Source organism: Lottia gigantea (assembly GCF_000327385.1).
Source record: "Lottia gigantea unplaced genomic scaffold LOTGIsca_40, whole genome shotgun sequence".
NCBI classification, from domain to species: domain Eukaryota; kingdom Metazoa; phylum Mollusca; class Gastropoda; family Lottiidae; genus Lottia; species Lottia gigantea.
Window position 1 is genome coordinate 2326328 of NW_008709380.1, and position 18349 is coordinate 2344676.

General features: G+C 33.3%; 2 protein-coding genes across 2 annotated transcripts; one reads left to right on the forward strand and one right to left on the reverse strand.

Annotated features, from left to right (window-relative positions):
• Positions 1–5504: 5504 nt before the first annotated feature.
• On the forward strand, positions 5505–11737 carry LOTGIDRAFT_191583 (hypothetical protein). The gene is made up of 8 exons (XM_009060105.1): positions 5505–5707; positions 5816–5884; positions 6981–7078; positions 7477–7642; positions 7872–8162; positions 8598–8762; positions 9363–9624; positions 10064–11737. The coding sequence occupies exons 1-8, from the start codon at positions 5698–5700 to the stop codon at positions 10338–10340; spliced, it is 1338 nt and encodes a 445-aa protein (XP_009058353.1). The 5' UTR covers positions 5505–5697; the 3' UTR covers positions 10341–11737.
• A 633-nt stretch (positions 11738–12370) lies between these two features.
• On the reverse strand, positions 12371–17851 carry LOTGIDRAFT_163615 (hypothetical protein; the record flags this gene model as incomplete). The annotated part of the gene is made up of 14 exons (XM_009060106.1): positions 12371–12507; positions 12973–13083; positions 13285–13356; positions 13465–13614; positions 13864–13960; positions 14301–14504; positions 14727–14889; positions 15131–15267; positions 15505–15658; positions 16120–16329; positions 16449–16509; positions 16764–16838; positions 17101–17278; positions 17759–17851. The coding sequence occupies 14 exons, from the start codon at positions 17849–17851 to the stop codon at positions 12371–12373; spliced, it is 1842 nt and encodes a 613-aa protein (XP_009058354.1).
• Between the last annotated feature and the right edge of the window lie 498 nt (positions 17852–18349).

The window sequence follows — 18349 nt, forward strand, 5'->3', positions numbered from 1 at the left end:
GCCAACATAGTATCTGAATTAATTAATAAAATGAATCAGCTGATATATAAAGTCCAAATTTGTTAACTATCTTATAAAAGATCGCTATGTAACATGAAATCAAACTATTGTAAGAGACTGGGCTATTGAGAGAGGAGTAGCAATATCCTTTGAACTAAAATGATCATTGGGGAATATTTAGTAAATCAATTTCTTGAACGGACCAAGCCAAAAGCTGACCCAACATTATAATTGCAAAGTCTAACCTTTTGAAAACAGTGTCCAAATCAAAAGGATAAATTGATTGCAACATAGGCACGATGAGTAAGAAAATGTTCTTTTACGCATTGAAACCAAAGGCTGACCCAACCAACATTATAATTGCAGTATTTGTCTAGTTTGTTTACATTTTGACTTGAAAAGTTAGTGACGTTCAGAGTAAATTAAAATGAGACAAAAACTCTTGACTTTCACGACCATAACAAGTGTTCTTCTTAAGTTGATTGCTTGAAAGAATGCGTTCACGTGAATTGTGATAAACATCTTATCCCAAGTAATAGGTGAGGGGATTTATTTCGAAACGGTTTTAAATAGATACTTTAGCTTGAAGGTATGTGAAATTACATTAATCCGAAATGAAGGAATCTTAAATCTACAGATAAAACTATTTTCAGCACATTTTATTTTAATTTGGAATTTGTTATTCCTGACATGCACAGAAATTTCATCGAGATTTGATTATACGGTGAATATACATTGATATCGAAATTATACATGGGTCTATAATTATACTAGGCCAATTCAATGGTTGGCTCAATTATGACAAGATTATATCGCATACGAGATTGTTTTATTTAATTCATATATAAAAATATAATCATCACCGAGTTTTAACAATACGCAACATAATAATTAAGTAATGATATTATAATGGCCATTAATGTCATTATATGACGATGATATTAAAGCAACCACCATACGAAACAGGAAAACCACAATTTAACCATTATATTACACAAGCCACAATTATTATACATGACAACACCAAACAATTACATGATGCACGACACCATTAAATAAAACTATTTATTATACAAGACGCTGTTAATTTACATTACACCAGAAAACCATTAGGCTACTTGATGCACGACACCATTAAACACAAGACACCATTATTATACATGACATGCTAGACACATTAAAACCATTATACTCAAGACGCTAGTATTATATTATACATGACACCATTATTGTACATGACACAACCAAACCATTGACCATGATTCACGACACAACTTTAAAAACAATATAATATAATGATGTAAAATATCATATGAGAATGATACATGCTACCATTAAACCATAAAAACCATCAAGATATGGAAATTAAAAATGACAGTTATTCAATGAAACATAAACTTATCCCGAGTATGGGTTTTGACATAGTCTCATCGTATCCCGAATACGGGTTTAACTCGGGGAAGTATGACGAATGGGGGTGTGGTCTGGACACGATGATATGATGTAGACGACACCATTAATCCCGGACTCAGTTTAATAAATTAATAAATTATTGAATGGGTATTAATAATATTTTGTATAATATAGCTATATATTGATAGCTGTGACTGTAATAGGAGATTAATTTCGATGGGTTATTATAATATATTAGGCCTACTGTAATATATTATATTGTGTATATATAATTTGTGAATTTTGTATATTTCAGTGGCTGTATAGTATATGCTAGTTTTAAAGATGGTGACGGTAATAAATAACCACAAGAACCACAATAAATTCTCTAATAGGATAACCAACATGTTACATACTGCAATACATCATACACATAAAGATAAAGGTAAGATAACTCTACCTAATACCTGAACTCAATGTATAATATACGTCAATTGCGTCGGAGAGCTTAGGTGCAGCGATCAACCAGAATCCTCTAGTCTCGCTTGTTGCTAGCAGGTTCAGTCAGTCGTCTGGTCGACTTGGGTATTTCGTAACCTGATTCATCGTATGATCTTAACGGTTTTGTTAAATCGTATGTGTATCAGAGATACTGATAGCGATTGGTTGCACCATATTCCACTAAATCGACGTCGACAGATCACCACCACCCCGCAGGTGGTTATCGACAAGGTGGAAAACGACCGACTGGAGATTTTTGTCTCCTCTTGTGCTCGTGCCAGTCGTTGGAACTCAAGACAAGACTCTAATCGCCGACAAAAGTCTCGACTGACCAAGACTGCTCGCGTGCCCGCACCTTTTAAGTTTTCTTAACTTTCTCGAATCGGTTTCTGAATACTCACGATATTATTTTTCCTGGATGTTTGTTGTAACTTTTTAATGAGAAACAATTGGAATAATAGGAGATAATAAATAACTTCTTCCCATTAGCTTGTCTTTAAATATTCTTTGCATCAAGAACAATTTGACATTCGTAAAAAAGGATTAGATTTCTAAAAGTCTAATTATTTAAAAGTTCAACTTATTATTGGTTAAAATGGGTATCAGTCCTTATAAGCCGCTTTGACCTTCGTGATTCTTATAAAAACTGAATAGGCTACTCTTATAGTCTTCTAAATTGGTAGTAATCAATTTAGTCTATAACAGGCAGAGAAAGCTGTCAACGTATTGGTCAAATCTATCGAATCTGCCATGGTGGTGTTATATAGTTGGCCTAAGAAGCTGCTGATCGGATGTCTTTAGTGTCATATTGGAATAATTTAGAAAAGTATGTAGTTAACGTGCCTTCAAAGCTATATAGATGTTTGCCTATCCCATCTGCATTCGAGCTTACATACTATTACATGATTCATTAGTCCCCTTCATTAGGACCTATATTGGAATACAAAAGCAACATAATCTTCTTTTATTAAGTCTATTGTTTGATTGGACTCTAGCATGACCTCAAAGCTGCACGTAAATATACTATATACATGTATTCGTACAGTCCGAAGCTATCGACTGGGATAGGCTAACGCTCATCCGTAACCCTCCTTGTTTATTTCTGTGATCAGATACAAACGACTTGGAGGCCTGTAAAGGGAGACAATCCATTCCAAATCAATGAGTGACATTATGATAGTGATTAAAGGAACAGTGATATTGATCATCATATTATTGTATTCTACATCATTAACAGATTGTCGTGACAGATTCTTAATGTGATATTGCTAAAGGCCTAATGTATCAGATAATTACTACATGCCAAATTATCCCTGTGATTTTCTTGTTTGAAGATGCTTTGTATTCACTAGGAATGTTAGCATTAGCTATTATATTTGTTATGTGATATAGGTTATCAATACTATGTTTTATATGGAAGATAATATGACCCTAGTGATTGTAGTAAAATATAGTCATATTATATATTTGCATATTATCAATTGCATATGTCCAAGAAAGATAGCTTGCCAGGCAAGGTAATATACGCCCACCAGCTTTGATTTTCAATAAAAATATTTAGCAGTGCAGTAACAATCACCAGTATGAAATATTCAACCTTCAGTCATACAATTCTTTTGAACTCTTTAGGGCGACACTGAATAATATTGAGTATGAGTTATTGCCCTTGTTCTTGAAAACGTGTTCAGTTTTTAGCTTGTGAAACTCTACAAGGCAAATATTCAACCCTCAGCGCGGTACTGAATAATAAAACCAAGTTTATCAAAATCCGGCAAGAATCATGCTTTTTAGTGTTCAAAGAGCTGAATTTGAAAGAGTTTTCAAGAAAAAAATCAAAAACTTCTATGAAACAGTTTTCGATTTTTTTGATTTTCGATAGGGTTTATCCATGGGTGATCATTAACAATTTCACCAAGTTTCGTCAAAATCTGCCAAGATTTGTGCCTTCTAGAGTGTTTATGAGGTAAAACTTGAAAGAGTTTTGAAGAAGAAGGGCAATAACTCTTCTGATTTTCAATAGGGTTCATCCTTGAATGATGACGAACATTCACACTAATTGTCATCAAAATCCGTCAAGAAATGTGCCTCCTAAAGTGTTTACGAGCTAAAAATTGAATGCGTTTTCAAGAACAAGGGCAATAACTCATAGTCAATATTTTTCAATTTTTCTGATTTTTGATAGGGTTCATCCTTAGATGAAAACAAACACTCACACCAAGCTTCGTCAAAATCTGTCAATAATTGAACGCATTTTTAAGAACAAGGCCGATATTTTTCACCCTTTTTCCTCATTTTTCATAGAGTTCATCATTGGGTGATTACAAACACTCACACCAAGTTTCATCAAAATCCGTCAAGAATTGCGCCTTTTAGAGTGTTTACGGGCGCTTCAAGAGCAAGGGCAATAACTCATACTAAATATTTGTCGATTTTTCTGATTTTCAATAGGGTTCATCCTTGGGTGATTACAAACAACCATACCGAGTTTCGTCAAAATCAGTCAAGATATGTGCCTTGTAGAGTGTTCACGAGGAATTGTGGACGGACGGACGGATATGGGTGACAATATACGCCCCCGCCCCCCTCGTGTGGGCGTATAAAAATGTATTTACTTGTCCTGTCTATATTGGGTTGGAGCCACCTTAGGGCCTACTCTGAAGACACTATATATATATATATGCAATGATAATTATCATGAGATACGGTTCAATGTCACTTTTCTCTTTTGGGTCTCACAACATAGCTTAGGCCTTCTTGTGTATAAAAGGACCATTGTGTACCTGGCTGTGCCAAAATGGTTATTATAGTGGTAGGGGTTTCCGGCTGACTTTTGGGTTAGTGCATGCATGTGAACTGAATATTAGAAAACTACAATCTATAACGCAGCCTACGTAACACGATTGTCTCCAGATTAGGGATTTCGTGTTTTTTTGTCTGACGTTGAAGACTCTGTTATTGGAGTTATGAATCTTTGTCTTCCGGACTTTTCTCTGCACCATCAACATCACCGGGGTAATGATTTGTGTTTATAACCAAATAAATGTTGTTGGTTATTTTGGTGTAGAACGCCGCATGCAAACGTAATGAAATCACCCTTTAGTATTAGTACAGTTCTGTCTCTTTGGTTGAACCGATTAATTTGATTTATATTAGTTTTTCATGATATTGAGGAGCAAGGACTCTGATAGATCATATTTTTATTTGTTCTATTTTTTTTGCTCTCTGAAAAGTAATATCATATTTGACTTTAAAATACATCATGTAGGCTGTATCCTCAAATAATTCTACTCTATTTATCAATTACCTTGCGGTCATGGTTGTCAATAATTAATTGATTAATTTGTGACCGATTACTAGTTAACCTAATTGATAATCCAATCAGATCGGGGTATAATAAAATTCAAACATATTTGTGACGGCGATATTATTCAAAATCGGCAGTGTCATTTCATGCATTTTGGGGGATTTGTCTAAAAATTTGTCCCGTCATGTGTGGAGGATCTTTCGTTTGTTTTCTTAGTTTTAAATTAAAGCATTTCGTTCCTGATTTGTTTGCTCATTAGAAATAAACTGACCTATTTCCCGATAAACCTACTCACTCTACTCCCAGCATGCAACAAAAATGACGTCACCAATGCAGATCTCCCAGCCTTTCAGCGCCATTTTACCGAGTATCGGAAGTAAAGAAGCTATGAATTAAATCTGATTCCATCCGAATGAAATAAAATTGCCAGTTGCAATTGGTCAGAAATATAAATTCCATGGTTTTTACAGTACATTCGAAATTGCATATTTTGTGTTATTATGGCGTCGGGTAAGAATATGTTGTATTTTGCGTTCCAGGGGTTCATCGATCAACGTGAGATTTTCTTGACAAAAATATTACTTTATCTCTGATTTTCTTTGTTTTATTGCTTTGTAGGAAGTGGCGGGGAGATTCAGTGGTGCTTTTCTCAGGTTAAAGGTACTATAGAGGATGAAGTTACTGAAGGTAAGGCATTTTAGACAGTAGATCTATAATGGTAAAACCTAAAAATATTATTCGTAATTTGTCGGTAAAGCTGATCATATCGGTTATGAAAGCAGGGCCTTTCAGTGTGCGATTACTTCCTGATTGTTTTCTTAGAATTCCCGACATGGCACTGGCCATTCTCCCAATTAAAAGGACACCTGTCAGTAGCTGTGTGATGACGAAAATTGGTTAGAGGAACAATAATGAATAAACAGTTTTCTGACATTGACAAAGTTAGGCTGAGTGGGATTTAATATAGATCTAACTGTTTGATGGCACTGCTCAGACTACTCTGTCAATTCTCTTTAACTTTCATCATGGTGTGTCGGGAGCCGCGGTGGCTCAGTGAGTTAGACGCTTGCTCGCTAACCTGAAGGTCCAGGGTTCAATCCCGGCATAGGTCGAGATAATACCTTCGGATTTTTCAACCCGGTTTCCCCCTGTCAGTGATGCAGGTAAGAGGGGCTGACATGAAAAAAGCGTCTAGTCGTTCGGATGGGACAATAAACCGAGGCCCCGTGTGCTACAGGCTGTGCACGTTAAAGACCCCTCGACAGTTGGAAATCGAAAAAGAGCAGGCTAATGCCGCTGTCCTGGCAAAATTTCCCTCATGGCACCCTGCATGGCGTTGCCCGTCTTCATTAGCCCACAAGGTGCAGAAGAGTAGGACGTAAAACTCCATTTCATTTCATTTTCATCATAGTGTGTCAATTGTTTATGTTTATATTTGTATAGATTATTTATGATGTATAATTATACAAATAATTTGAATAGACAGTATTAGTAGTTTAGGCCTCGATCTATTTATTTATGAGATTATCTATGAGATTTAAATGATAGAAAAATAGGGTAATTTTTTGCAAAATTATATTACAGTAGCCCGTAGCAATATAATTTGACATTTTGGTTGGAGCCTAAGCTTACTTTGATTGAAAATTGATTAGCTCATGCTTTAGATAATATTAGGCAATTATTGTTGTCATGATTGTTCTATGAACTAATGTATTCAGTGATGCTGACAACATGATATCAGTTGCCTCATTGACTAAGGTAATAATCTGTTTCTTTATTTCAGCTGATATAATATCCTGTGTTGAGTTTAATTCTGATGGAGATTTGCTCGCTACAGGCGATAAAGGAGGACGTGTGGTTATTTTCCAGCGCGACTTGCAGGTGAGTCTGACAATCAAATGTTTTAAATGATGTGCTTGATGATCAGTGACAGTTTTCTTTTGATATCTTACGCTGTCGCTAGCACTCTAGAAATATTGATAACCCACCTTACTATTGAACTGGGCTAGTCGTTAGTTTTTCAAAAGTATACTATAAGTCTGTCATCTTTTACACCTCAACCTTTATATGATTTGGTGTATTGCAGACAGACAGATAAAAGGACTAGATTGCACTAAAAGAATTAAGGATTAGTTCTTTTAAATATATCTTGTCTACAGTTTAAATGAAAAGTTTAAGACTTGAATCATTACACAAAAGCAGTTATGTTTTATTGCTTTTTTCCTTCCCAGGATCATACACCAGGATTTGGTTGATAATAGTATCAAAATTCTTTTCAGGCAAAGGCTGCCATACCAAGTCGTGGGGAATATAATGTCTATAGTACCTTTCAAAGTCATGAACCAGAATTTGATTACCTCAAGAGTGTTGAAATTGAAGAAAAAATAAACAAAATAAGATGGTTGAAAAGAACGAACAAAAATCATTTCTTGTTGTCCACAAATGGTATGTTGAACTATTATTAAGTTAATGCTGTGTCAATTAAAATAGATCAGATTGATTATATGCTGAATTTCATGGTGAAACAAGAGTGAATTTCAGTTGACATTATGCATTGTAAAGATAATCATTTTGAAAACTTTATATCTTAATGCGTAATATGGTACATTGAAAGTTTCCTTGTTTATATTGCTTTCTGTAAAAGAGTTAAAAAATTTTGTAATAATATTTACAGATAAAACGATAAAGTTATGGAAAGTAGCAGAAAGAGATAAGAAACCTGAAGGTTATAATTTAAAAGATGATGGAGGGATTATGAGAGATCCTAGTTCAATAACATCACTTCGTGTTCCCACATTCAGTCCAATGGAATTAATGGTAGAAGCTAGTCCAAAACGTGTATTTTCTAATGCCCACACGTATCATATAAATTCTATTTCCGTTAATAGCGATTTAGAAACCTATTTATCAGCTGATGATTTGCGGATTAATTTATGGAATTTAGAAATTACAGACCAAAGTTTCAGTATCCTTTTTATGCAAGAATCCTAAACATGGTTTCTTGTTTGGACTAATTATTCTGACTAACTTGACCACATTGTTTAAGCAAATCTCAAATATTTTCTTGAGACATAAACTTACCCTGTCTCAGACACTTTTATAGAATAATAGTATTTTATTTTATAATGGAAACGACAGGAAAATTAATTTGATGTAGAAGTTTAACCGTGCTTTATTTTCTCTGTAGATTATTGAAGCCCCGGACTCTATGTACAATTTTTCATGACATTTGCAAATTGGATTCTCTAATCCTAGTGAATTTTAGCAAAAAGGATTGCACCATGCATATGTTAACCTGTAACATTATTGTATGGCTTAACACTGAGAATGTTTGGGTATTTATTGAAATCCCATAGCACTGTCCCAAAAATTGCTAAATTTTCTTTAACCTTGTGTTAAGATATTGTAGATATAAAACCAGCTAACATGGAAGATTTAACTGAAGTCATCACAGCATCCGAGTTTCACCCTAACGAATGTAATATGTTTGTTTACAGTAGTAGTAAAGGAACCATAAGACTCTGTGACATGAGGCAACAGGCTCTATGTGATTCCTATGCTAAAAGTAAGTCTTTGGCTTTTTTCATAGCTGAGTTTCAAGTCAAAGTGCGTAAGGATATTTTCTGACTATGATTGATAACCTGTTGAAAATCAATATATCTTTTAGAGATATGCTTTGGAGATACATTTGGCAGTCATTGAAATAGACATTTTATGAAATATTGTGTTTTTATCTGTCCTGACAAAAGAATTCTTTACTACATGTCATAATTTCCTGTATGGATTCTTACAGATACTGAGTTTATTTGCCCACTAGCAAACTGTTCAAGATAATGCTGATAATGTGAGACAAAGAACTCTTGTTTTTCTGTTGTCAATTTTCATGACACGATCTGCCTCAAGCGGGCCTCATTAGTATGAATCGGTACAAATATATCTTAAACCTACCCTGTCTCAGACACTTTTATAGAATAATAGTATTTTATTTTATAATGGAAACGACAGGAAAATTAATTTGATGTAGAAGTTTAACCGTGCTTTATTTTCTCTGTAGATTATTGAAGCCCCGGACTCTATGTACAATCAGTTGATTGCAATCTATTTAGACGCATTATTTAAGTTAAACTTATATAACATAGCAATGATTGTTTTTTTCTACTTTTAGTATTTGAAGAGCCAGAAGACCCAACAAATCGTAGTTTTTTCTCTGAAATTATTGCTAGTATATCAGATGTTAAATTTAGTCATAGTGGGCGTTATATGATAACTAGAGACTATCTGTCAGTGAAAGTTTGGGACTTGTTAATGGAAAGTAGACCTGTGGAAACTTATCCTGTCCATGAATTTCTTCGTAGTAAATTATGTTCTTTATATGAAAATGATTGTATTTTTGATAAATTTGAATGTTCATGGAGTGGCAATGATAGGTAAGCTCATTTATCTTTTCTCTGCTGGCACATTTCAAGAGAATGATTTATTTTGGTTTTTAGATGGGCAGAGGGTTTTCATGGTGGCTCTGTCCCATTCATAACACAGACCTTCCAGCAAAGTACCGGTAACAGAAATTTCAATTTAGTCAAGATAAATACCCTTCTTCCACAGAAGAAAACCCCAAAAACAACAGCTCTTATTACATGAAAAGCTACCAAACTACCCCTGTCTCAGACACTTTTATAGAATAATAGTATTTTATTTTATAATGGAAACGACAGGAAAATTAATTTGATGTAGAAGTTTAACCGTGCTTTATTTTCTCTGTAGATTACTGAAGCCCCGGACTCTAAGTACACTTTTGTATAACCTTATAATTGATTGATTAACCTAAAACTTTCACAAAATGATAACTAAATATTTTTCTAATTTCAGACACATAATGACTGGATCATATAATAATTTTTTCCGTATGTTTGATCGAGAAGGGAAAAAGGATTACACATTAGAAGCTTCACGTGATAACATGAAACCAGGGACTGTGTTGAAAACAAAGAAAGTTTGTACTGGTGGGAGACGAAAAAAGGATGAAATTAGTGTTGACTGCTTGGACTTCAATAAAAAGATTCTCCACACTGCATGGCATCCACAGGAAAATATAATAGCCATTGCAGCTACAAATAATTTATATATATTTCAAAGTAAAGATTAACCAAGAGTCCACTAGGAATTGGGTGAGAGTATCAAATTGTTTCTGGTGACATGCGGTTACACAGCTGAATAAACTACAGGTCAGCATGGGATTGAACCACAAGATTGTGTCATTAAATTTGCTCAGACTGAGATGTGAAGAAAGGAAAGTTCTGTGTCAAATGTGCGTACTGTCAAGTTTTCCGTTCCATTCCGTAGTTGTTAGTTGTCCATGATACAACTGGATATCCCGATGAGATTTGTTAACAGTATTTGTGATGTGCAACGTTTAACAATAATCATAGTGTTCGTTATACATGTACTTATAACAAAAACCTAAAAATAACACAGAGCTGGGTTGAGAAAGAAATAAACTTGTGATAAACAAATATAATTCTATAGTGTGCGTTTGAATATCGTATTTCGTTGATTGATAAGTTTGAGATAAACCGAAATCGTGAAATTTGAATCATTTAATAGTAAATCATAATTGCGTAGTGCATGTAATGCATCTTGTAGAGCCTTTCAAAATAGAAAAATTGGTTTAAAGTGCTTTTTGTAAGCACAGTTATTTGTTTATACAAAGCTATTTATCATTTAATTATTTATTTTCTATGATTTATGGATTTTTTGAAAACACTTGATCTATTTTGAGGGGCTATACAATTTGTAGTTATATCAGTGCTTCACACTAAATCAGTGATCAATCGATTGTTAGATTGAATATAGTAAAATAATATAGATATCAAACAGCATAAATTATTTTCTTAGAATCAAATATGATTGTTTTGTTATATTGAAAGACGTATGCTGATCTAAACAAACTGTTTTATACTGATAGTTACAATCCTTTGTTCTTGAATTTGGAGCTCTAATCAAAATTTCTTGTGATTGTACTGTAAGTTTTAAACATTTGTTAAGATCACCAATATGTTTTAATGTTATATTGTTGTTAATCAGTCATATTGTGTAAGAATTTCATTTTAGTCCCCCAGAATTTAGTTGACTGTTGGGTACATCTGAAAACCGACTGGTTTGTGAAAGCATGTTCATATAGTTTACTCATCGTCAGGATATACAGTTTGACTGAAAGATTGCTTGATGCACTTGTTACATACACTTCAGGAAAATTAATGTTAAAGAGACTGTCATTACATTGGAATGGTTATAGTCATTGACCTCTGTCAAATTTCTTTGCATTATTTAGTGCATTTCTGACAAGTAACAATGGAACTGCGTATTAAAATCAAGAGGAAAGTATGTTGTACCCAAAGACTATGTTGTTGACAATACAGAACCAAAATATCAGTAGTGCTAAATGAACTGTTTTTTTTTTTAGTTCACATTATTCCAGTCATGTCTCCTTTATGTTGAAACGTTTTGTAAAACTGAAGAGAAATAAATGTTGACATTGTTAATAATCTTGTCCTTGTCAACCCCTCACCTTTTTATATTGGTCCAAAAAGTAAGATTTATGTGAGAATGTGGATCATGCAAGATACGGTCACAGAGTGGACAAGTTCTTAGTAGATAGTTTGGAGCACCTGTGGCAATGTAGGCACTGTGATACACCTTCATTATGGAATGTACTTATGATCGAACAGACACAAAAGAAGTAAATAAATTTATTCGACACAAAAATGGGTTGGTTGGATTGAACTCGCATTAAATTAAATGACTCTAAATGTGACCATGTTACCTGAGGATCTGGGAAGGGAACAGAACAACCCATTTGATTGTATAACTACTGACCACTTATGATTCACCAAATTTAAACACATTTTCACTATGGAAATAGTGGTCAACTGTAGACCAATAAAGTTCATATGATTTTACATTCAAGAATGATGAATCTATTATTTGACCATTTTCAAATCCTTTAAACTTCCATGCAGCTTAATCATTAAGGAAATTTACCCTTAACAGCAGCAAATGCACAGGGTCATGACCATGTTTCACTTTGGTAATCCAGACTCAGCTGTCAGCCAATCGTTTCTGGGTTTGACTTCACTACACAGATCAACAATAAAGCACAAGATAACTAAATTGACACTACCAATCAGCACTGCTATTGGCCAAATAGTCTCTTCGTCCAATGTTCTGAGCTTGCTTGGTCTGCATGGCCTCTAATTTAGGACAATCAGCAATACGATGACCCAAACCACCACAGTAAGAACATCCAACTTCACCTGAAATGGTGTAAGATAAATATTAAAACCATTTGATGACTACAGCTAGAACAAGAAAAAGCAAGTGGTCTTTTCAAGAGGCTATACACAGTAAATAATTTCATGGCAGCCCAAACTACATAATATGATGTAGTTGATTTTGTTACATTTTAGTGCTATGTGTAAGTGTGATGAAAAGGGCAACAACTCACCTTGAAAACATATGTTGTTGTATGCATACCGAGTTTCATTAAAATCTGACCAAGTCTAGCCAAGTCCATTAGTCACATTGTGTATAAAAATAGTAGATTTTATTTGAAATATTGTTAACTGGTTTTTTTTTGATAATTTGAGTCTGTTAATTAGAATACTCTCCCTTTTAACATGCATAGTGCATTCATCACATATAATAATAAGCATAATATCGTTAATGTTGAGGTTTTATTTGACTGTTTCAATGCATAAATAATGATTAAGAAATCTTACCTCCCAAATCAAGATATTTTTCACTTTCAGATACGTAAGATGATAAGAATGGTGGTACCTTCTGTTTCGCTTCCATTAATAAATGTTTCAAATCCAACAGTATTGATTCATCTGAAGAGGCAAGTGAAATAAAATGAATTGAACTGATATGGAAATTTCACAGGAAGCAGAAAGTCTATTAATGTACAATAAGGGAAGTTTGGCTAGGACAGCCTTCGTCAAGCTTTTCCATCTCCGCACCTGTAACCTGCATCAATACTGTACTGGTTCCAAAGCCTGTTATCAAGATTAGACTAGAAAACTGGTACTTACCAATAGATTTATTAATATATGTTGTAGCTAAACCAGTTTTACCACATCTTCCTGTACGCCCAATACGATGTACTGGAAATCAAATACCATAAATTATATTCATGTTATTAACAAATTTTCTATTGATAATATCTTGAAATCATCTTTAAAATCTTCCCCTGATACATTCTGTTTACTCACCATAATTTTCAATATCTTCAGGCATATCATAATTAATAACATGTTGTATATTGGGGAAATCTAAACCTTTAGATGCTACATCAGTAGCTACTAATACATCTTTCTCTCCTTGTCTAAACTGATCTACAGATCGACTTCTTTCTTCTTGATCTACATGGAAAACACATAATAATAGGCTATTAATATACTAGTATATAGATTTTCATATTCCAAAAAAAATGATGGAGCTACTTTTGTGAGAGGTATGCAAACTTGACAAATCTGGGATGCTTACAATGTAGAACACAGGGCCTCTAGCTCCATTATAACAACTAAAATTTTGGTCTTGCCAGTTCCCGGGAACTTTATCGTCAGTCCAGCTAGCAATTGTTCAACAAATTAAATTAAAAAGATACAAACCTTTTCCTCCATGGATAGCTACAGCTTCAACACCTTTCAATAATAAATATTCATGTATAGCATCTACATCTTGTTTCTTCTCTGCAAATACTAACACCTGTTATAAATAAATATAATACCATATTGTTCGTTGTTCAGACTGGTGTATTTAACATAATTTAACTATAATTACTTATGTTCCCGAATGGCTAATTTTATATATTGTAAAGTGACTTTTGGTGTTTGGTAAACTGTTTACTTTTCAATGGAGGGAGTAATCATTGCTCTTATGAACTTCATATTGTAATATCTTTTTATAGCATTGAGATTTCCAAATTTGTACACCCTATCATTCAATTTTAAACTAAGCTTTTAGACTGGATATTTCAATATATGCCGATAAAATTGCTAGCAGCTAGAGTTATCCAAATGCTATGACTAGATAAATGGAAACTTACAGGTGGAGCTGTCTTCTGTAAACTCTCTAATAAATATACAACTTTAGCTTCCTGTTTGACATTTTCCACCTCCTGTATAACATCTAGATTAGCAGCACCCGCTCTTCCAACATTTACTGTTACAGGTTTTACTAGAGCACTCCGAGCAAAATTCTGAATTTTCTTTGGCATAGTAGCTGAAAATAACAATGTCTGTCTTTGTCCCTGAAAGTAAAGAATTTGGAAAGTGAGGGGTTGAAAACCGAAACCTGGCTGACTTTCGCAAGCACTGTTTATGGCTTCAGAATTTTTTCATCTCTTACTTAAAAAATTATAAACGAAATTGTTAACCTTCAATTATCCAACAAGCCAGCGTTCCTAACAAAATTTTGTCAATTCTTTATTCTTGCCATAAATTGTATAACTGGAAAAAAATTCAAAGCAAACCTTAAAATAAGAGAAAATTGTTCTGACATCTTCTTCAAATCCCATATCGATCATTCTATCAGCTTCATCTATACTGAGATACCTACATACATCTAAATTAATCATCTTTTTATCTAACATATCCATTAACCTTCCTGGGGTAGCTACCATTATATGTACACCTCTATAAACATACAAATAAACTTAGATAAGTATAGGTCAATTTTTACACTTTATAATGGTCAATTTTGGAAATTATATAGAAAGACAAATCTACGTAGGTCTGGCAAGTCACTATCTTGTTGAGTCACAATCAGAATAAAAAACAAGAAAGGAAACGTACAGTATAGCCAGACTTAGACAAGAATAGATATTTAAGGTAAAGGTTTTGGTGAAATCAATTAAGGATACGTTAAAGCACAAACCTCTTAATAACATCAAGTTGTTCTTTAACAGCCATACCTCCCATACACAATGCGGTACGTAATAGTGGATATCCATCATTTTCTAGATGTTTTACATAAAAATTTATTATTTCATATGTCTGTTTTGCCAATTCTCTCTGAAATTTGAAACAGTAGAACAATAGACAATCATTATATAAAAACAAATTCAAGGAAAGCAAGAAAAATACACAATGATACACTGTACAGATAAGTATTTGTGTTGTAAAGTTTTTTCTCATAGTTTCAAGTTGCTTTAAATAGAATGTTACTTTCCATACTTCAAAGAATTATGTTCTTAATTTAGTCAATGAACTGAATTGATATTAATAAGTGAACTACTTGAATATACTCACAGAAGGACAGATAATCAGACCATAAGGGCCTTCTCCTTTCATAAATGGTAGTCGTTTCTCTTGTTCAAGTGAAAACATGATGATAGGTAATGTAAAGACTAATGTTTTACCAGATCCTGTGAAGGCTATCCCTATCATATCTCTTCCTGATAACCTATAAATCATAAACAGAAATACATCTCTACACAGATCACATAAAAAATATTTAACACGTAAACAATAGTAAAATATTTTTCTGTTAAACTAGTGCTCTATACATCAATCATAGAGCTATATAGAAATATTAAACAGAACTTAAAAAAATATGTTGTTACTAAGAGTTATGCGATCTTCAGATAACTGACCTATTTTTAATCCTGCGTCCCTACTGAAGTTGTACAATTAAAACTTATTCTTATGTCTACATTTAAAAAAAACTTCAGAATGTTTGTTTAAAGACACACATCTATTTCTAGAGCCCGATTCATAGTATACATCTATGATTTTCTTACCAATATTATGTAAACAGCTCATGGAACCTATTTCTGCTAATTAAGAGCAAATTTTTCAAACACTGTCATAAAGATTTGGAATACTGCTTTTGAGAAGAGATAGGTCCATCTAAGGATTACTTACACTGCAGGGATCCCCTGGACTTGTATAGGTGATGGCTTGTTGATTCCTTTCTTTTTTAAAGCTGTAATTATTGGTTTAGGAAATTTCATCTCTTGAAATGATTTGATGGGTGGAGGCATGTCATCACCTTCTACCAGTATATGCCATTTCTTGCGGAGTTTTTCATGTTTGGATTCTGGCATGTTCATAATGTATCTTGGTGGTCTCCATCTATACACAATCGAGAAGTTATTTATATCATGGTTAAGTTGGTATGTGTAAAAATTCTGATTTTTGTTTTTTTTCATTGCATCCTTGTGATTTCCATCCAAAAAATTAATCACACTCACCCAGTTTTAATAGGATCTTCATATTGTATACCCTTTGCTAACTCAGCCACGCCCATTAAAGCTGTAAAATACAAACGATTCTTATTTGTTTTTGTGAAAGAAATGTGCAAAATTGAATGAAAAAGACAACTCTTCATTCATGATATATTGCTGTTTGCCTACACTGAGAAATATCGCTGAGAATCATACATATATGTAACATTTGCATGATGATCGCAATCATCGCGCAGAGTGGATCTCTGAGTAACAACATGATTCAAGTTCTGTTTTAATATTTCTATTTCTATATTGTTAATCATAATACAAATTCATTACCTTTCTTCTCAGCAACACTCTCTAGAATCTTTTCTTCTTCTTTTAACAACTTTTCTCTCGCTGTTTCTTTCTTAGCTGAAAATACAGGATAATACCTATATACTATAAATAGTAACATTTGTGGCACAGGTAAAGAAATCCTGAAATTTGAGTACTCTGACATTCTCGCTAATCTGACAATGTTTTACAATCCCAGTGAATGTCAGATTATGCAGGGTATACTGCAGATTCTTGGCAAAACTTTCTGACACAGCTACAAAGAGAAAATACGTTTTAACATGCAGTGCAATTATAAAGCATACAGGAAATCAAGTACATCAATGCTTAATCTATCAACCTTCTGCTTTCTTCTTGAGTTCACTGTGTTGATCTAACAAACTGATATGAGCGTTTGGACCCACAGAAGATTCTGGATCTTCTTCAACTTCTTCTTCATCATTTGTACTTTCTTTTTTCTCTTCTTCTTGTTTTATAGTCGCAACTGTTCGACCCAGTTTCTTCTCAATAGCTTGCATCTGTATACAAATTTACACAGAGTGAAGGTTTTTTATATGTTAACTCAAATCTTACACATTCTATATAAAAAATTATACACTTTTTGTCTAAATCAAAGTACAAATCAAAAAGACACCCAACAGTTTGACACCTCTAGTGATACATTATAGAACTTGCAAATTACAATTTTCATTATCTTGTTTTGAATAAGGCAAGTTAACTGTGAATTCAATTCAAACCAGCTCTGTCCAGACATCTCATGACAGTATTCAGTTAAAACAGTAACAAACCAAAAACGTAACAAATCTTGACAGTCAAAACAGATTAACCATCTGATTTAGGATAAAAATAGTATAGATCTTTCCTAACAAAATTATATTCCAACTTTTCTGCCATTAGACCTAGCTAGAAGCCTAGATCAACCAAAAACTAATTATTGTTTTGTCTTAAAGGCATCAAACTGAATAACAATAATGATAATAACAACAGTTGTTATTCACCTGCTGTTTTTTTCTTTGTTTAATTGGTACGTATGGGACATAATCGTCATCTGATTCAGAACTTGATTTTTCATTTTTTCTCTGTGAATACATAATTAATAAAAACAAATAAGCCTAACCTTATCTTTGATTCTCTACCTCTGTTTCTGAAGTTTCTTTTTTGGAATATAAACAACTCATGTTTTGATAATTCAAGACTTTATCTCGGACCTCTACTTTAAAATTAGACAAATAATAAGGACAAATAAGATGAGAGCTGTGCCATTGTGTGTAACTCTTCTCATTGAAGCACAGGCATCATATATAAAAAGACAGTTTTCTAACCCATTATTATTATTCTTTTCTTACTTAGACTCTTATAGTGCATACTGCCCATTTCATTAATTACCTTGTTTCGTTTATCCTGTGTTGATCCTGACATTTTGATAAATAAGAGTTGTTAATCTCCAAATGGTTTTCTTAACTGTCGAAAAAATAACAGTATCAAAATCATAACATTATCTCAATTTTTCAAATTTGTTCAATTTTTGACATTTTCACATGTGCGTTTGTTTGACGACAAATCGCGACGCCACCTGTTATATTATTTCC